We start from the raw sequence: 21,087 nt of genomic DNA, 5'->3' as shown, positions 1-21,087 counted from the left end.
CTCTCTCTCTCTCTCTGTCTCTCTCTCTCTCTCTTTCTCTCTCTCTGTCTCTCTCTGTATCTCCTCACGCACACACAGAGTCTCTCTGTCTCTCTCTGATACTTTTTCCTGCCGTCCACTCAATAACTAATCTCAAATTCATTATTCCGACTGCTTCTTAAGAACAAGGTGGCTCAAGTTGTGTCATTAGATCTTCCAGACTGAGCGAGGCCAAGCTGAGGAACCTAATGGTCATTTATTCATCACTCAGCACTTTAAATTGTGTTATGCGGGCAGAAGAAGGAAGGCTGAAGCCCAGTGGTAGAGTGTTTAATCTTATCTGGAGAGTCTGCTGGAACTCTTCCCCGCAGCAGCACAGCCTCTCGGTGCTCCGAGTGGGTTTTTACGTTGGATTTTAGCAGGTAGAGGCGATTGGCACGGAGAATGTTTCTTGGAACGAACCCAAAGCTGCAAAAGCAATTTCAGCCTATTTACTCAAAGAGCACCCGGAGTTCTTTGTATCCAAATGAGGCCACATTAATCTGTATATTCTTTTTCTCTTCAAGCATAGGACAGAAAATGTCTGGCAGTAAGAAAAGACTTGTTTGTTTAGTTTTTTCTCTCAGAAAAAGACACCAAACCAGAAAAGATATCCGTAAAATGACTCATCAAAAATGACTGCACTAAAGACCAAACTTCTCACAACAAAACAGCCTTTGTCCACTTTTGGGCCAGTCTGTGAGATTTGGTAGCAAAGCCTATTGCAAACTATATGTCATCCTATGTTGTTATTCTGAATATACTTTTAACTCACTTTTATGCCAGTGGGTGCCTTTAAATGTTACAATTTGGGCCTTTTTCTTCTCTTCAATCTTCAATCAATCACATGTCACATGTCACATTTTTTTGTCATATGGTCTCATTATTGTGAGGGTGGGGATGTCCACCATGAGTTAAACATGTGATCTGTATTGATAGAGACACTCCTAGGCTGATGCTAGACAGAGGGATGACCCTAAAGGTCAACGGATGTATGGATCTTTGTTCAGAGTAAGAGGGAAACTGACGTATGATTGTAAACAACAGGCTTATATCTGTGAGATGCTGTAGCTGTGAATTTGTTTTCATGAACCCTTTCCTGACTGATACTAGACTTTTTTAGACTTTGCAATAAACTTATTGCCGTGCAGTCGGCAGAGATTCCTTCATCGTTTCCACAACGTTGCTGCACGACAAAACAAATCCCAACAGGCGATCATTTCCCTGCTTCACAGCTGAACTGCGTTGCTCTCGGGTCTGCGGCGTCACTGTCCCACCGTCCTCCTTTTTTCTTTGCAGCAACTGCTGAAAATGAGGGACGACTTGAAGCAGCGTGAGCTCGAGCTGGAGAAGAGTTTAGAGGACAAACTGCAGCTGAAGAGCCAAGTGCAAAACCTGAAGGAAGGTCTGCAGAAGCTCCAGAACTCGCACGCCGTGCAGGTCAGTTTCACTCGGACTCTGTTCTCCTGCAGGACTTTGGGAAGCAGCCCTGCAGAGGAGACTCCCTCTGTCTGCGGCGCCGCCTCGGTGTGCGAAAGTTCATTTGTGCGGCACTATTTCTTGGAGAGGGGAGACTACCTAATTTGCACTTTAATAACAAAGAAATGAGGTCCAGCGTGTGAGAGATATTGAGGAAATAAATCATCAATAAACAAAAGGACAAAGTGTTATTGGTGTAATATGTAGTTGTGGGTGGAGGAGAACGCTCAATAATTGTATTTTTATTACATCAAGGCCGTGTGGAAGCCTCAGAGGAGTGAGCCTGAGCACTCCTCCCTCTAATCAGTCCCCCGGCTCCGCCCACTTGGGGGGCTGCTACTTTCATCCCTTCATCCTGACCAATGTTTTTCTTTCACTTCTTTCATTTCTAATCTCTTCACATGAAGCAAAATTACAGTTTTTAATAGGTTTATCTTTTCCTCGCATTTTCTCTCTGCCATTAATCGTCGAAGAACTGATTTTACTTGCACTTGCACGCAAAAAGAATGTGAATGGGACCAATAAATCTACCATAGAGCAATAAGCTTACTGCAAATAGACTAAATAATACAATTATTTATCATTTATGGTTGTTTTGTTGCTCTCTTTTGTCACAATATGATATATATTGTTGTGTTTGGACTAAACAACCCTTCCCTAGCGGGGACAAACTTTTCCCTTCCAATAGTTTGGTAGCAGCAGCGACACTCGGTGTCACATGACGTGACTCTGGCCTGCGCAGGCCTGTTTCGTGGGCTCGCTCGTTCAGAGCTCAACTCGAGCGTGAAAGAAGCTCTTTGCTCGCAAAACCAAAATGGATCCGAAATGTCATCTCCAACCAGGCAGAAGGAGGTCTCGACGATTGGCGGAGAGATTCCATTCCCTCAACCGCCGCCTCGGTCGGAACATTCACACACTTGAGATTGTTCCCTCACTTTGTCTGCGGCTGAGATTTTATTCCAGCGCCATAATTAGAAGCCTCTCCAAGACTCTGCCTCCTCCTACTCAGGGCTTTTTTCAAGGGGTTTTCTCTTTGTTCAACCGTAGCAGGTTAATCCGGGCCTCGTCTTTTGTTTCCCTGTTCTCTTGCGAGGTGCGTAAACAAGTGTGGAATCCTGCGACGGCTCAGCCATCGCAGCGTCGCGTCTGTAAAATGTTTCTTTGCCATTGTCGCGCGTCTTTAACCTTATTCGGCGCCGACGAGGAGGAATAACATACGCAGAAACACACTTCCAACTTTCCGGGATGATTTCTCTTTTTCTCCATCTCCCGCCTGATCAACTTGTCGCGCTCGCTAATGTTGCAGGTGTCGTCGGCGCGTAGCCAGCGTTGGAGCGCTAATGATTCTTAATGTTCCTCCTGGTTTGGTGTGAAGTGAGGTGCCATATAAATGTGCCGCAGGCTCAATCACCTATTAAATTGGATAATAATACAAATGAGAGGCTGCCGCTCCGGCGCGGGCCGAGGCGCCCGCTCCGAGCAGAACCGCGCGTCTCACGTGACGGCAATTTGCCCCTCCCCCTTCGGATCGGCCCTGAGTGACGGAGGTGAGCGAGAGGCGACGGCTCTGATTGGAAAACGTGTCCCTGTAACTCGCGCGAGCCCTGGGAGAGCGGCGTGAAAATAAAAAATGCTAATTAAATTCTTGCATGAGGGACGACGTGAATCACGAGCGGCGGCCTCATTAAAGGCAGGGAGAGGAATCAATGTTTGGGCGTGGGCTCCCTCCGGAGATTAGCGCTTGTTGTCGGGTGATTTGTCATGTTGAAGAGATCTCTTCTTCGTGCCGGCGCTCGCCGTTACCTCGGATCACTGCGTTGACACCAGTGTCGCCCCTGCAGGCTGCCTCGCCGCTTTTATTATTGTCACCCGCCAGAGGGCTGAGCTGTTTTTATTTCTTGTTGCTTTTTCTCTCTCCACGGACAGTTAAGATTAACCTTCAGAGATACGGTGTGATATTTCTTTAGGACGGCGACACACTGTGTGATTTTAAGGCCCCCTTTTTCTGTTCTTGTTTTTTTGGTTCAAAGCTAGCGCCGCTGCACCGTCCGACAGACTTTGAGTGCGATATCGGCTGTGATTTGCACGGCCCCGTGCACAAAACCTCAGTGTCGTTTCTATCATTTCTGTCGGCTGACATCACCGCCTATCTTCGGTCACAACGCCGCGACCACAAACCAAAGCTGAAGCACCGTTTTCAAGCCAGAAACCCAAAACCAGATATAGTCCCGTTTCTCCCGCAGCGCTGAACTCTGAAGACAGGCGGCAAATCAAGAGCCGTCTTTTTTTTTTCTTTCTTTCTTTCTTTTTCTTTCTTTCTTTTTTTGAGTGTAGCTTCACTCATGGCTCGAGTTGAATCCGCGATCTTCATTAAAACTTTCTTTGTGGCGAATCTCTCTGACCTTTAGCACTGCCGTTCAGACATGTCCGTGCAGGTGCAGGACAGACTGGACACTAATGAAATGTTGCTTAGTGAGAGAAATAAAAGAAAATGGTAACTTTGTCAGGACATCATGAAAAGTCCCCTGTGTCTTCTCCTGATTTCCAATTATTTCCTTGAATTAGAGGTAGATAGATAGATAGATAGATAGATAGATAGATGCCTTCACCCTATGACTGCTGGGATAGGCTCCAGCAGACCCCCACAACCCTATTAAAAATGGATGGATGGATGGATGGATGGATGGATGGATGGAAGGAAAATCTTTAATAATAATCTCAGTCTCGATCTGAGCCACTGTCGTGGAAAGACAAGACAAGGCCTCTCTGCTGTTTGTTGGGTGTTTGTTTTTCGCCCGTTCTGATTGGCCTGTTGCCGGCTCCGACTCTCGGCCGCCTCGCCCTCATATGTTTCTGATGTCGCCGCAGCTGGAGATGTCGAAGCAGGACGACAGAGGCGGCGAGGACGGCGCCAAGACGACCGGCGTAAGTACGGAGGGAGAAGCTGTGAGCATGCCCGCCGCCCCCGCCCCCCCACCGTCACGGTTTTCTCTCTTCGCACCCCCTCCCACCCCTCCTCACCTCTTCCTCCGACTCCTCTGACTCTCCTCTTTAACCCCCTCCAGCAACATGACAGATCATTAAAGGCCGAGCCAATTCCCAGTCACTGCATTTGTCACCGGATAAATCACCCGGACACAATTGGGGCTCGGAAATAAAGCAGTCATAAAGTCAAAGATGGCCCGCACATGTGCGAATGTCTGCACACCCACACACACGCACACGCACACGCACACGCACACGCACACGCACACGCACACGCACGCACTCTCGCACACTCATGCACGCACACACAGTCACAAGCTGGCAGGGCCTTTATGAATTGATGGGGGAAAAACTTGAGGAAAAGGCCACCGGGCATCCCACGCAAGCAGAGCAGAGGGAGCGCGACTACACAGGAAATGATGTCGGACAACAAACAGACAGACAAACAAAAAAAGTCATCTGCTGTTTCTCTGCCCTTTTTTTTTCTGCCACCTGTCAGAGAAGAGAAACAAACAGCCAGTTCATCTGCCTCCCTGCTCTTTTTTTTTATTATTTATGTTATTTCGCACTCGTCTCTTTTGTCTGCTGCTGTGTGTATGTGTGTGTGTGTGCGTGCATGCGTGCGTGTGCACGTGTGTCTGTCCATCCCGCTATCAGAAATTCAGCCTCTGGCTGCAGTCTGCCTCACCCCTCCCCCGCCTCTCCTACTCCTCCTCCTCTCCCCCATTTGTTCCCCCCGCACGTCCTCACAAACTTTGCTTGCGCCTCCGTCTCTTGTTTGGAATTGTTCACTGAAAATGAGTCTTGACCGACTCCACCGGCGCTTGATTGTAACCGTGTGTGTTGTCTTGCTTGTGTTTGTGTGCTGCAGGAAGCCGTGGTATCAACAGCGGTGTCCTGCAGTCAGGAGAAAGAAGGTCACGCGGAGAAGAAGCAGCAGAGTCCGGTCCAGTCGGAGCGGGAGGCCGTGCTCGTCGGTACGCTCAACAAACTTCCAACACAAGCACATTCATTTCATCTGTTTTTCTTTCGGATTTTGCTTTCAGATTTTCAGTATTTTCTTTGGGAGGCTGCTGTATGCACCGCCAAGGAGCCAAAGCGGGAATGCATTGACTTGGACTTTAGTATCGCACTCTGATTTAGTATCTAAAATAATCACAACCACTTTTAAATACAGCGTTATTAAGGTGCAGGGTCAGAACTGGGTTGCCAGATATGATGTACCCACCTCGTTTCACACAACAAAGAAAGAAGGTTTCACACTTTCACACCTTCGCACGGTATCAAGCCGACACAGCAGCGGGTGCGGCTACGACAGGTGCGGCAGCATCGTCATCGTCATCACTAAGCCTTTATCATAGGTTTATGTATCATAGTTATCAATCTATTCTAGATTGTTGCGATGCTGATTGTGCCTGCTGGTTACCTGCTGCCAGTATCTGCAGTGAGATATGCTCAGCAGGCTACTGCATCCTGAGTCATTTGATGTTTGTATATGGGGATATGTTGTTTACATGCACAGACCAAACAACGTCTTCACCTTTACGGATGCTTAACTTTTTTTTTTTTTTTTTTTAAATGTCTTCAGTTCATCTTTTTTTTTTCAGCAAACTTACTTTTGTCATGAAACGTCTCGCGGATATTTGAGTGTTTCTGCTGCAAACAGGCTCAGGTGCTCCAGTTATGAAACAGCTACATGATATGAAGGCTGAAAAACAGCAACTCTTTCCAATCTTGTTATACCACTGGATGCCATTGCCATCCTTGGCATCAGTGCCGTAGCGTGTTGCAGGCAATTAGACGCACTGTGAGGTCACACTGTTTTCGGGGCGCAGTGACCACAATCGCAGCTTACAGAAGATGTTGTTGTGTCCTCGTCTGGTTTGCATTTTTACTGTCTTTTTTGATTGTATCGCTCTCACTGTATTTCACCTTTTTCCTTGAAATCTGGTTGAAGCTGCGGAAGAGTCGAGCAAGCATTGTTCAGATGCACAATGGAGCACATTGTCCTCTGCAGTTAGACGGAGGTTGAGTGTCTGACACCCCGACAGCACGAGGCGGCGAGCTGTTTGAAGCTGCTTTTTATGTTTTGTTTTTGGTGAAATTGTCTCATAATGTTGCTGTAATGCACATAAACAGACAGGAGAGCCACTCCAGTGGGCAATTTCATGTACATCCATCAACATGACTGGACTGGTCTCGAATTTGGTGAAGCGGCTCCAGTTGGTACCGGCTGTAAGCTGTTATCGGCTCAAGTCCTTCAAGGGGCAAAGATGACGGTCCAGTCTTTTAAATGTCTCCTGAGATCCTGCTTGTTGTGGCCCCGACGATTGTCTGAGGCAGAAAAAGTCATCCTGATTGTGTGTGTGTGTGTGTGTGTGTGTGTGTGTGTGTGTGTGTGTGTGTGTGTCTGTGTGTGTGTGTGTGTGTCTGTGTCTGTGTGTGTGTGTCTGTGTGTGTGTGTGTGTGTGTGTCTGTGTGTGTGTGTGTGTGTGTGTGTGTGTGTGTTTGTGTGTGTGTGTCTGTGTGTGTGTGTGTGTGTGTTTGTGTGTGATTGTGTTCGCGCCGCTGGACTCAGTTGTGGCCGATTAGGCGGCTGAGGTGGACGCTTGTCTCCTCTCCTGGCCTTGTCAGTGAGCCGCCAGCAGATGGTAAATCAGAGCTGGGGAGGGGAGAGTGCAGCTTGTGGCAACAGAGCTGCCATTAAACACGCCTCCTAATCTTGAGGCGCACAACCTACGAGAGGCACTCAGCGGCGCTGGGACTCCGGGAGAGGCCACTTCACCATAGCGTTGCTCTCAAGCAGAGGGGAACCAGAAGTAGGACGTCCTCTGGCAGCCTGTCAGTGTGGGAGAGGTTACAGGACCAGGGAGGGAGATACTGTCATGCAGCTTGTCCTGACCTCTTCTTTTTTTGGTTTTGTTTCCTTTTTTTCTACTGTAGGGATCATCTCCACCTTCCTGCACGTGCACCCGTTTGGAGCCAGCATCGAGTACATCTGCTCCTACCTGCAGCGCCTGGACACCAAGGTAACAGCCGCGGCTGTTTGCGAGTGATGTGCATACCGATATCTTTATTGATACATCGATCGCAAATCAGAGTAAAACATCAATCATTTTAAGAAAATATTGATGTTTGCTTTTGACAACACCTACTTTGTTTTGTGAGTGTTTGTGAGCAGCGTTCTAAACAGATGTCCGGAGCCTTCGAGGGGAAACCCCAGCTAAAACACACTGTAAACAGGCTTTAATATTTAGCGGAAAACCACCCAATCTGGCAACCGCGAGCTGCCTGTCTGTCGCTCCAACAATGACATCACTATCATCATCACAAAAACATCCTAGTACACATGGACGAGGAAAGCAGCAGTGGTAGCTGGGAACGCTATATTACCGTTCATGTGTGTCTTTTGATTTTTAACTTTTTATTGACTGGAGGAAAAAAATGCAATATTGACATCGATAAAGATATTTGCAGTATCTACCCCTAAAATATTGATTATCATATCGAATTTGAAAAATATGTGCATCACTACTGTTCTCACAACTGCAAAATTCCTTCCTTTGAGCGGCCCTTTTCATTGGAATCGACGCCTTCCGTTGAGTCAGAAGCCGACTGAGGCGTCGCTTTAAGGGATTTTGGGAAGGTGTTAGTGTCGCATGCTTCCGAGTGGTTTTGGAGAAATCTCCAACTTCGTTTCTCGCGTCTCCCACGGTCGGTCGTGTCGAGACTGGCAGGGTGTTCCAGATGTGACGCCGCTCTCCTGCTCCTCCTCGCTGGCATCCTGAGACCCCCCGCCCACCCCCCACCCCCACCCCCGCCGCCTCCTCCTCCTCCAGGGTCAGGTGGGACATATCCGCCCTCCAGCGACTCCCCTGCCCGCCGGGGGCCCGGGGGACTCCGCCAGCCAGTTGAAGACGTCGCCCGTCGACAGCTTGTAGCCGACAGCCTGCAACTGAACGTTTTAGCGCCCGCGAAGATTCGTCACGACGCCGCCATCTGGGCCGAGAAACGATGTGGAGATGAGGATTCTGAGAAGGCGAGAGATTTTTAAAAGAGAGAAAGGGAGAGAGAGAGAGACCCGTAGACAGCGAAGGTGCAAGGACGCATCTCAGATTGTTCCTCTCGCCGAGAGCCCCGAATACCATTCAACATTTTTCAACGACATTCTACAAAACACATTTTCTCTCTCCTTTTTAAAACCTTTATAATCTCACAAGTGTTCGCCCAGCTGCAAGGCCCGGACACACACACACACACACACACACACACGCCCTCATTCCGTTTTCGGTTTCCACTCCGCCCGCCGCAACCTTATCCTCTCCCCCTGTCTGCCTGCTGAGGACGTTTCAGACCTATTATAGCTCCTTACTGCCACTTACAGCGGGGCTTTGGAAACGCCAGCCGCTCAGTGTCACCTCCAGGATGCAGCCAGTGGCGGAGCCAGACATTTTTTCCTTGGGGTGTCCGGGGTGAGATCATGACTCACACAGGGGTGACCATAAGTAGATGTCTGAAATGACGACATGGATGTTTTTATTGTTCTAATTGGTGCTGTAGTTTTTTGGGGGGTTTTTTTGCATTTATTACATTTTTTATGGTGACCTTATAACAGTCGGCCTGAATTAGAGGACAGCAAATGTCCCCGTATGTTGAATATTAATCATAAACCCAGATCAGCTTGTTCTCGGGTTATGTGTTACATTAAATTTCTTTTTTTGAGTGTCTTGTTTCCACCAAGAACGAAATCCAGGCCAATCATCAAGTGCATATTAATTACATTTTGAATACATGCATCTACTAATACAAAAAGATACTGTACATCAATCGACAAAGATCTGACTTGAGCTTCACACTTCCACACGACAGCATCTGAAAGAATAAATTGAATGTAACACGAACTCTAACCCATGGATGGTAGGAACCGGCTGATAGAGGTGTATTATTAATATTAACATTGGTGAATATTTGCTGTCCTCCAACTCTTCGGAATGGTGACAGACCCGCTGTTGTAAGGTCACCCTGAAAACATTTGATAACTACAAACAACTACAGTAACAACTGGAACAATGAAACGTCGTCATTCCGGGCATCAACTTATTGCAACAACTGTGCGAGTCATGGTCCCACCCTGTGGCCCCACCCCACGCAAACATTTCTGGCTCCGCCATTGGCGGAGGAAGCCGAGGGCTACAAGGAGTGTAGGAGACACAGAGTGAATTTTCGGTGCGACGCTTCACGGCAGAATTACAACCGTCATCTGCGGGGGGGAACTTTCCCAGAGTGGTCTGAGCCGATCTCGGCACGGCGCTCCTGCGAACGTCCTCGTCAGCGGCACCCTGACTCATTTTCACACATGTGCGGAGAAATAGTGACGCTCTTTTCTCCGTCCGCTGACCACTGTGTGTGTGTGTGTGTGTGTGTGTGTGTGTGTGTGTGTGTGTGTGTGTGTGTGTGTGTGTGTGTGTGTGTGTGTTTGTTTGTGCGCGCCCACGCTCGCCTGACTGTGTGCTATACACTCCGGGCAGCCCGGGGAGTTTTGTCAATACCGTCGGCGAGACTCGGCCCCCTGCAGCGAGCCGCTCCGCCGCTCCGCCCTCCTTATCTGGCGGCTCCACGCTCGCCGCTCCGACACGCACGCGTCCCGCCGCCGCACAGACCCTTTAATGCGTCCCGACATCAGCGCGGCACTCGCACATTGCAAATATTATTGCGAGACGCTGTGGGTTGTCTTCAGAAGGCAGGGATTTATTTTTCCCTCTTTTTTTTTTTTTTTTTGTTCTTTTTTTGGCCGCGTCACCGCGAAATTTTTTTTTTTTTTTTGGTTTGACTAACGATCGTCGGCCCACCCGAGCGCTGCGAGCCAGAATACGCTTAGTCAGGCCGCTGCTATGCCGTCACGCGCTTCCCATCATTTTTTTTTTTTTTTTTGTTCTTTGATTGTGGCGGAGGTGTGAGAGTATTGAGGGGATGCGTTGTCAACATGAGAGGAGGGGAGCGGAAAAGAAAGTTGGACAAGAGTTTGGATTCATGAGCAATCCTGGAAGTTTACTTGCTGCCCTGGCGCAGGTTGTCCTGGTTTCAACCGCAGAAGCGACTTTATTGAGCGTTTATGAGGTGTAACGTAAACAGTTTGGCCGACCGCTGGTCAGAATTTGTTTGCTTTTTTTCTTTTTCTCACTCAAAACTATTTTCTATCGGTTGGATAGGCAATAAAGTTTTTTGTTGTTTTTTTTTTTTTTTTTTTCTTGAACGTCGGTGCCAGACGGGCTGCAGGTCTGAGAGTCTGGCAAACTGCTGACCTACTGGATTTTTCACACCGGCACAACCGTCAACTAGGGTTTACAGAGAACGCTCCCCAAAAAAGAGGAATATTATCCAGCGAGCGACCAAGTTGCGTGAAGGAAGACTCGTTGCCTTGTTGATGCCATCCTTTCGAGGGTCAGCGCTCTGTCACCCCCTCCTTAGCGTGCCGTGAGAGACGTCGCGACAAAGTGTGTGCACAAGTCAGTCTCAGACCAAGCAGTGGCCTGGAAACACCTCTTGAAGGACAATGTGAGCACAACACGACAAAGTCAACGGGTCAAACCTGACCTCACAGACACTCGGTGGCTTTCACGGCGGCATCTTGTGCGTCCTACTTTCTGAAGGTTGCTCAGTCATGCAGGTTCTCACACAACGGGAGGCTTTTCACAAGCGTTTGTGTGTTTATTGTGCAACCTTGACGCAGCGACGACAACGACAACAACCATAGTGTCCTTCATAGTGCGACTTTGCTGCGAGTCCGACACAAATGGGCTTTTGATGAGGACAAAAAGACACGGCTCGGATTCCAGGAGAACTGGGCTTTGGGTTTGGAAAGAAATATCAAGATAGACAAGAATGCAATAGGTCAACGAGGAAATCGTTTCTTTACTGAGGAAATTCAGACCTTAATCGCAATTGAATAGAATCAGTGGTTTGCCAGCTTGCCAGCCCTGGTTCAATCCTTTCTCTCCTGCTTCCTGCAGATCAACCCTGGCGAGGTGGAGGCTCTTCTCTCTCGGCTGCCCTGCACCTTCAGACAGGAGATGAGCGGCGTCGGGGCCAGTCTGGAGAAACGCTGGAACTTCTGCGGCTTCCAGGGCATCAAGAGCACATAAGACTCGGCCTGTCTGTCCACGCTACTGGGACGAGACGACGGACGGACGGGCGGCTGCGGCCACACGGGGGCGCCCGCCGGCGGAGAGACACGCAAACACAAAAGCCCGCCACCATCAAGGACGGAACAATTTTTTTTACCCGACCACACGAGGACAAGAATGTCACGCGAGCTTTTCAGGGCCTTTGTGCCGTTGGCCGAGACGTATTTAAGGAAGAAAGTGAGAAGGGGAAAAAAAAAAACTGCTGCATCTCTATGGTTACAGGAATGTTGACGCCAGCGAAGAGCGTTTTCTCAGTTCCGGCGAGAAGACTTCGGATGGCGGTGACTCTCTGGAGGTCGCAGCTTTCGCTCTCACGGCCGTCACTGGGCCGAGGTCGTGGACGAGCGGCCGGCCCGGCCTGCGGAGCCGCACAGGGAGGCTCCTCCGGGTCCAATCGAACACTCCGAACAAACCTCCAACCCACGTGGCCTCCCTCTAATTCTTCTTCTTTTTTTTTTCTTTTTTTTTTTTTTTTTGTTGTTGTTGTTGTTCCTGGTTTGTAAGATAGGTTAAAAAAAAAAAAAAACGACGACAACGAATAAATAAAATGGATATATTTCTTCATTTTCTGTAAAGGCTGTTACCCGTTGCATAGAATCATTTGTTGTAATACACTGTAAATGCTTGGATGATATTTTGGATTATATAAAAAGAAGAACCTTTTCGAGTACGAAATCTTTTTGATTGCCTTCTGAGCGGAGGAGGCAGAAGTATTCACATTCTGTACTCAACACTTGAGTAAAATAACCCACTCTGGTTAAAGTAAGAAAGTAGAAAGTTCTGAAATGTACTCAAGTAAAAAGTTTTGATTTTTTTTGTCAAACAATACATTAGTATATAATCGAGTGAAATGAAAAAGTTTTTCTTTAGTACTCTTAATATAGTATAATATAATAGTTGTGACCAGTGAGCCATTACTGGATGTTTTTTTCTACGTCTATATTTTGCTGTACTGAAAATCTACTGAATAGTGACCCTGAAGGCGAGGTCCTCTAATATAATCTCCCTCTAAAATATGATCCACTTTATATTGAACTACACAATAGCAGAGTTCAAATAGCTCCACTTCAAACAGCAACAACTGTAATGAGAAGTGAATTATTTTTGAACAGAATTTGTATCTTTTTTCAAACACAAAAGTACCGACCATGTTCTTTCCAATGTCAGGAATACAAAGTACAGATAATTATGAAGAAAAATGCAGGGAGTGAAATTAAAAAAGTACATAAACCTGGAAAATCTATTTTGCTCCAGCATCAAAGGATTTGAACCTCTTTACTTACTGTACAAACTATTTACGCAAGTCAGTTGTGTCCTTTAAGAAGTCGGGCAACGCAACTGTGTTTAAACACACCAAGCAGAGTGTTGAAGAATCCGTTGAATCGAACGGACAGTGCGTGTGTGCTTGCGTGCCGAGTGTTCCTCTCCGTCTTCCAGGAGCAAAAGGTTCCTCCCGGAACGGAAGCCCATGCAGTCAGGCGTTCCTAACGCTGCTACACGAGGCTGCTCAGTGGCTCCTTTGCGAAACAAAAGGGTTTATTATTACGCATGATTTGCTTTCGCTTGCCTCCGCCGTGCCCTCAAGGTGTGGCGTTGGCAAGGAATTAGCCTTCCCGCACTTGTCGGAATGCTGGTCCGTGTGCACCTGAATTAATCATTGGATGGTGGTGGACGTGTTTCTGCCCGCCCTTGTGCACTTGTGCATTATTAACAGCTCAGGGTCTGAACACTGGGGCAGGGTTTCCCGGGGCGGACGGGAAGCGATACGTGGTGGGAAGTTACACGCGTCACCGAGTTTCCATCCCATTTAGTTTGACTATAGTCTATCAGGAAGGATTGGGGGAACAGAGGAGCTGCAAGAGAAAAGAGCTCAGTGTCACGTTATTTCTTGAAACTTTTACATTGTAACGTGAAACTATCACGTTGGATCTAATAAGGCGGCCCGTTCATTTCAATGTAGCTGCTTACTCAGCGCTACGCCAAAAAGGTTTTTGGCTTCAGTATTATGCAGCCCATAGAGGATGTGCACTTCACACCGTGCACCTGAAACTCCCATTGTACATCAGGACGCATCGGCCAATCAGAATGAGCCGAGAAGCCGCAAAGTCACACTGGGAACAAACTCTTTTCTGGTGATTTTCTGGCTTTCTTTTTTTTTTTTTTTTTTTTTTTGAAAGATTAAAAGTCGTAGTTGTTCTGTCAGTCATTGGGGTTTTTTGGCTGCAGTACCTCGAGTGGCCACTGGAAAAGAATCGCCATGCTGCCATATTGCCAGTCCAATAACCAGTTCTTATAGTAGATCCATGTTTTTCAGACCCGTTACTTTTCTTCAAGCTTCTGATTTGCCCGTGTTTCCCCATGCGTCGGTGTTCCATCGCCACCTCCTGGTTCGGCATGTGTTTGCGACGAACCAAGCCCAAAAATATAATTTGTACGGTTGCATGTGGACAAAACAATTTCTAAACAGTGTTGATGTCGGGTATGAATAAGCGTTCCGGCCCACCCCCGCCGTCTTCCGAGACATTTTCCACTCACTCGTTATGATGATGACATCCTCACTTTTCCGACTCTTCCTGTCTGATGGTGCACTTGGGATGATGAGCGATTCGCAGCGTTCCCGCTAAACTACATATTTCACTGGCAGATCTATTCAGCTCAAAAACATTGTCATCAGCGGTGAAACATCCAGACCGGCCTCTCCCTTGTTCACGAGGTTCCCCTCTGGCCCCGTCTTCCTCGGAAACAAAACACGGATCCTTCCGCTCCTGACTCGCTGTTCCCACGCACCGATTTGACTGGAGGCACTCCCACTTTGTCTCCGTTGCAGCGGTTTGCCTGAGGTGACCAATTAAATCTGGTTGCGGTCGCCCCCTGGTGGTTGATCCTTGGTCCTGTTGGGTTGATTCGGGTTCAGAGTTTCCATTTTAAACGTCCCTTTCTGTAAGCAGGTGGGACGAAACGGTGATGCAGCGGATGGCGCTGTTCCCTCAGGTTGCAGGTTTGACTCCTCCTGCTGGGCGCTCAGGCTTCCTCCCATCATCTGGAGACTTGTGCACGTGAGGACCGCATTGGGTGTCCCTCTCTCTGTTGACCCCGCCTTCACCCTGAGGCAGCTCGGATTGGCCCCAGCAGCTCTGAGCGACGGATAAGCCGAGTGACGGAAAAATGGATGCGCGGCTTCTTCCCTTTTTCAGATCATCATCAGTTTTGGTGGCGCAGCCTCGCGTGATTCAATCAGCTATGAAGCCTCACGGATTTGCAGAACACAGCGCATTCAGCCGCCGATTGTATATTTACTCCACGTGCACCCCTCCCGACAAATAATTAAAAAGGAAACCTTGGGTTTTAGCAGGAAGCTCAAGAGGTGAACAGTGAGAGAAGCGTCATTGAGCTGTCGGTGCCCTTTGTGACATCAGTTCATTGCTGTCATTAATTATTTGCAAAACAAGAAAAAAAAAATCTCCATATTCAGGAAGGTTTTCTCTTCCTGCAAAAACTCCTACGTTGAACCTTCCATCCCAGGACATTGTCCCCTTGTGATGCCACACACGGCTCGTTTCCAAAACACAGCAGGCAAAGGGAGGAAAAGACGGACTTTGAGCAGACACAGTGTTACGGTTAGGTAAACAACGATCGAGAGCCAAATATCACGGGACTTCAACGTCTTCGGGATGTTTGTGCATTTTGACAGGGAATCCCTCCACTCTGCTGACTGGTGGTCTCTACGCCAGGTGTGATCACAGGTATGGAGATAATAATAAGTGAGACCTTCCGGCGGCGTCGTGACACTTTCGAAAAACCCTTGATTACATTTTCCCGGTAATGTTTCTTCCTACCGGCAACGGTTTAATTATGAGTAATAATTTCCCCGGAGTGCACGGGTGAGAGGACGCGGCACGCCACGGAAACATAAAGATTAGAAAAATAAGAAATGAGAAACAATGACATCGGAGAGATGAGGTGAAAAGCTGCGTCGCAGAGACGGTTCATGCGGCCAGACTCAACAGCGCCCCCTGTTGAGCCGCAGCAGCAGCAGCTGCGCCCCAACAGCGCCCCCTGTTAAGCAGCCGCGCCCTGATTACCTGCATGCAGCGGCTGCAATTGGAGTGGCCCAAAAGTTTCTCGTAGGCTTATTTTCATAACAAAGGCTCAGCGGTCCTCATTAATCTACACATGCATTCATTTATATGCAGGCGCACGGTGCCAGTTGCTGTCGCTCGTTTGGGAAAGACTCGCTTTGTCTGTGGGCACTTGGAGCGACTCCACGCCGCCGCCGACAACAACATTCTTTTTTGTTTTTTTTGTTTACTGCGCCGGAAAGGCACCTGGATGAATAGCAAGAGTTGGGATAATTGCGTTACACCCTTCTCAGTATTTCTTTTGGTTGGCCGGGGCTATGAAGCTGTGAGTTTCAGTGTGAGTTTCCCCCCCCCCCCCCCGTCTCTTCTTTTCCTCAATGGATTTTATTTTTTTTTTGATGTAATGGGGAATCACAGCAGTCGGTGCCCACAAGGTATTTGCTCGCGCTAACAGGCGTCTGCATCAAACCGCTCAGACGCTGCAGGTGAACGTCTCCCTCGCTGCCTCTATTGCGCTATTAGGAAGACATTCATGAGGTTTTCTCTAAAGAATATTTTTATGTTTCACGCCGTTCGACCCAAGCCAAACACCCCACCCTTCTGCTCGTTGCACGGTCGGTATCTCTGGCCTGCTATCTCCTGCAGCCACTGCTTCTTATCAGCGTGATTGATCCCAAATGCCAAGGCTGTGCAGCTCTGGCCGGGGTTGACGGGGGAAGTGAAACTCCTCCCTAATAAGCTGTGGCCGCTCTTCACGAGGTTATGAATCAAGTGACCTTTTACCAAAAGACGAACACCCTCACACCGACAGCAATTATCTGCTCCCTGGAAGGCTGTTTGAGACGAGCTGGGGGCGTATTTTTAGACAAGGGGAAAAGTGGGAAAGCTTCTGATTTCTGGGAATCTGGTTTTGGGTGGAGATGGGAAACTTTCCTCCTGTTGGTTTTTTTTCCCATTCAGGTGGCTGCAGGATTTTGCAGTGAGTGGCCGCAGTGAAGGGCTGCGGCGACGCCTTGGCACCGTCTGCCTTGGCGCAGTGAAGCTTTATGCTCATGAATGCGAAACCTGGCCCTTCAATAAATAAAGAGTACAAAGTGATGTGAGGATCCGAGAGGCGACGGCGGAGGGAAGCCATGTGGAAGACGCGAGGTGCGGACGGACGGACGGACGGAAGAGACATTAAGCTGAGAACCCAGGTGAATGTGTGGAACCAAATCACTGAACCGCAGCCTCCAATAAACACTGCAGGGCGAAAGGGAAAACACATCTGACCGGTTCACTGAGGCAGCACTGAAATCCCAGCCAGAGAAAACCCGGCAAGATAAATAGTTTTGTTTTCACAGCGCCGAGGCGAGCTTCAGCGACAGCAGCCGCGAGTTTCCTGCGTGGTAATTTGGAACAATTAGCAGCTCAGTTTGGGAAATGTCTTCCCAGACACGTCGGGGGCCCTAAATGAGTTCACGTGAATGTTCAGCCACGACGCTTGAAATCGCCAAACCTGAAGTGCTCTGGCAACTGAAGCGGCCTCAAGTCGAGGGTCGTGTGGACAAGGTGACGCAGGCCAAGACTGGTCAAAGACACACGTGCGTCAAAACAGATAAAGTGGTCGGGCTTATCGTGCAAAAGTGGCTTGCAAAGAGTCAAAAGGTCCCTGTGTGCAAATGTCAGCAAAAACCTCCCGCGAACGGCCGTGTGTGCCTTCAGGACAAACACTGGTCGTTATTTCACTTGGCAGGAAACGCAGCCGTCACCGCTCACTCCGCGTCCTGCATCAATTTGTTACAACACAAACTCTTTTGTAATTGTACCAGATGGCCGCAATTTCAAAATCTGAAATCCCTCCAATGGAAAAGACACCGAGCTCCGACTTTGCAAGCGGCACAAAGACATTTTAGTTGTGACAAAGGCAGCTGAACGTGACTGCCTCACAGGCTTACAGTATTGAACAATAACACTACATCACAACAGTACATTGGAATACATTTCGCCATGCATTGCATCCTATTGAGACAGCGCAAAATAGGGATTTTACAGGGTGTATGATGGGCAGTTCCCTTGGCGTAGCACCAACAGGAAGTCTCCAGCTGCTACTTCCTGCAAGAATTTGTGGTAAAAAAATAAAAAAATAAATAAATGTTTCACTTTTTCCTTTGATTCGTCCAGCCAGTCACTTCCCACCTTCCAACTTGAATGGGTCTCCCCTCTGAAAAAGCTTCCCGTGGGTTCTTTCCAAGACGGAAGAACCAAAACATGCATGTCAAATAAATCCATTAGGAAACGTTTCCCCTGTTTAATGTCCAACAGCCGGCATGTTGAGTGGCATGAGGAAGGCTTGCTGTGTATTAGCGCTCAAAATAATTCCTGTTAATCCTTCACTAAGAGAGAACAACACGCACGACATTGTTGAGAAAGCGTCCGTCCGTCCGTCCGTCCGTCCGTGCGTCCGTCCGTGTGTCGCTCCGGCTGCCCTGATTGGACGCATTCGTTTGAACGCGTCGTTAACCTCATCAGTCTTTGGCTAATGTCTCTTGATTCCTCGCTGCGCGGCCTGATCAACGTCTCCACGTCGCGCTCAGCGGGAATCGATAGCGACAGCCCCCCCGCCCCCTCCGAGCTCCAGCGGCGCCGTGCACGGCTGACGGTTCGTTAAAAGCTAATTGTGATCCGAGGCAGCGGCCGTACGCCTCTGCCGTCAATTTAAAGAAGAGAGACGGTCGTTTTAATAAGCGTGAAACTGAAATACACTTTTGAACTCATTCTGATGGGAGAACGCATGGAGGGCAGAACGCTTTCTATCAGCGATGGAGGAGAAACATTTGGACCCTTTTAATTCAAGAAATGTTTCAATGTTGCAAGGTGGAAGAACATCACCTGAAGTTAAAGCCACAAAATAATCCTTCAAGGTCTCTGTTGTTTTTTTTACATTCATTTCAGAAGTGCAACTTTGCACGAATAAATTCCAAAGTAAAAACAAAACTCTGTCGACCTTCAGAAAACAGGGTATTACAGGTTTACAGCATTCCGCTAAATACACATACTTTTTTTTGGACCTTCCACCAGTTTGGAACGGGACGGAAACAAAGGTGGTTTCAGAGGGAGCCAACACCTAACTGACCTGGGTGTTTGCCCTTTGTGATGTCACGACGTAGGGACTTCTACGCCTGTGTTTTTCTTCTGAGAGGGCCGCAAAACGTTCTAATTTCTGGGTAATTCAGCGACGGGGCTGAGAGAGAGACACACACGCAATGTTACTGTTAGAGAACGACAATGCAGCAACAAATTACAACGCGGCCTTGAAAGCGTCTTCTCATTGATATGCTGGATGGATTTCAGAAATCCACATCCACCAACTTCCCTCGTCTGATATAGAGGTTTGAAGTGGAGCAGGCAAAAGAAGTAAACAAAGGACCTATTAGGACAAATTATTGTCGGTTCATCAACAGAACATAGTATTGCTATAAAAACAAACATTTTCGCCTGTCTGGGGCTCCTTCCCAGTTTCGCAACCCTCAGCTGAACTGACTTAATGGGGAGAAACACTAAACTGAGAGAACTGAGCCTTGCCGTCAGCACCGTCCCCTGGTGCCAATTAACATGTTTGCAGCTACAGCTCTCTTACGGTGGCTTTGTGATAATCGGCCGCATCCTAACGCACTGTGTGTGTGCACGACGCCGGCGAGTGAAACGTGAATATTAAGCGGGAAACTGGAAAACAAACAAGTTCCGCTCGTGCAATCAGCGGCGACAACATCAGACCTGCCATCGAGGGGGGAATACAAAGGCACACCGCGCGCAGTGCACGGTGGGAACAGCCTGCAAGGAGAACGATGGAGACGGCTAAAGATCTCGTGTCGGAATTGTCGAGTTCTCACCCTGTGGCGGCCATATTTGACGACCGTTCTCGTGGAATAATGGAAGGAGAAAAAAAGATTAAAAAATTAAAAAGCATTTATTTTTGGATAGCAGGTTCAAAATGAGGGAATGAATATTGGAAAGTTTGCCCGCCGGCAAAAGTTCTCGGCTTGGCACGGCGACGCATCAAAGTATAATGTGGGCACTGAGCAGAGGTGAACGGCAGGAAATCCAAAATGTAACGTTGAAAGGAAGCCCGTCGAAAATGCTGGAGGCTCCCTTGTGCGGCTCTCCAGGCACGGCACGTTCAATTCGTAACCCGGTTGCACTTAAGAGTAAAAAAAAAAAGTGCACGTCAGTTTCCGACAACATGTTTTTTTGTATCACCACCATTAGCAAAAATATGTTAAAAGCAGTGGACAAAGAGCCTTAATCTTGACACTTTTCTACCACATCTCAGTCTTTTTTTCTTTTTCTTTTTTTTTACTTCCTCCAGCTTTTTTAGCATCTTCTTTTTAGGAAAGACTTCGTACTGTTATATGTATAAAAAAAAAAAATTCTCTCACTCAATTCGGATCCTTTTGCTAAAAACGAAACATTGTCGATGGTCCTGCGTCGAGTTTTAGAGCAACCGTGTTCCAAAGAGTAAGGCTAAAAATACATTTGTGAATCATTTCAAAGTGGCAGAAAAAAAAAAAAATATATATATATATATATATAAAACGGATGAATGGGTGATGAAAGGAAAAGTTTTTGTGATCACACTGTTCTTTTCAGATTCAAGCCAAGCGGGGCCGCTATCACAGAATGTCCCAGGGAGGTTGATAGCAAAGTCCAGATCCAGAACGCTGATTGCAGATTGCAGTATTTCCCCCCCCTACTCTCTCCCCCCGCCAACTGTGTAGATTATTTCCTCGGCGATTTCACACATGTTGCTTTTTCACGTCTGTCAGCAGTGCGGAGGAGGCTGTCAGCCACATTCCGCCCTCCCGCCAGGTCATGTGGAATTGAGATACCGCAGGAGAGAAGCAGAAACGAGACGAAGAGTCTGAAAACTGATTTAGTTTTTTTTTTTTTTTTTTTTGCCCCTACCACAACGGCCACAACGGCTTGTTACATCTTAATTAAAAGAGCTTTCCTCATCAACGCACGCACACCTTCACGTGTACTTCCTTTGATTTAACATCTTGAAGTGACATCTCATCAGGTTTGTGCACGGCGGCGGTGGCGGAGGGGGGAGGAAAAAGCAGTGAAGCCGCCGCCAGAGCGACATCGTTAAAACAGAAGTCGGCCCCTGAATGCAAACACGGCTACGCTGGCACGTGGCTAATTGTGTCGCTCACGGTGGCTGTTGCACACACACACACACACACGCACAATGATCGAGTTATTTCCTGCGACAGCCATGCTAACAGGAAGTTGTGACTCCTGACGAGCTGTTTGTTTACATGGCAGCAGCGCAAGTGAACATTAAGAGCGCCTCGCGTCTC

The 21,087-nt window shown here is 48.0% G+C and overlaps 1 protein-coding gene across 6 annotated transcripts in view; it reads left to right on the top strand.

Moving 5' to 3' along the window:
• enox2 (ecto-NOX disulfide-thiol exchanger 2) overlaps positions 1-12,328 on the top strand; it is a 126,243-nt gene extending 113,915 nt beyond the window's left edge. For all 6 annotated transcript variants that reach the window (XM_076011898.1, XM_076011920.1, XM_076011927.1 and 3 more), the window contains 5 exons: positions 1,318-1,458; positions 4,366-4,422; positions 5,354-5,459; positions 7,426-7,511; positions 11,493-12,328. In XM_076011898.1, coding sequence (XP_075868013.1) covers positions 1,318-1,458; positions 4,366-4,422; positions 5,354-5,459; positions 7,426-7,511; positions 11,493-11,624 — 522 coding nt within the window. In that variant the 3' untranslated portion in view covers positions 11,625-12,328. The remainder of the gene's footprint in view (positions 1-1,317; positions 1,459-4,365; positions 4,423-5,353; positions 5,460-7,425; positions 7,512-11,492) is intronic.
• The last annotated feature ends 8,759 nt before the right edge of the window (positions 12,329-21,087 follow it).

Source organism: Nelusetta ayraudi, unplaced genomic scaffold (assembly GCF_046127955.1).
Source record: "Nelusetta ayraudi isolate G7.1 ecotype Tasmania unplaced genomic scaffold, CSIRO-AGI_Nayr_v1 ptg000005l, whole genome shotgun sequence".
In the NCBI taxonomy this organism is placed as follows: Eukaryota; Metazoa; Chordata; class Actinopteri; order Tetraodontiformes; family Monacanthidae; genus Nelusetta; species Nelusetta ayraudi.
This window is presented reverse-complemented; position numbering and strand designations above follow the sequence as displayed.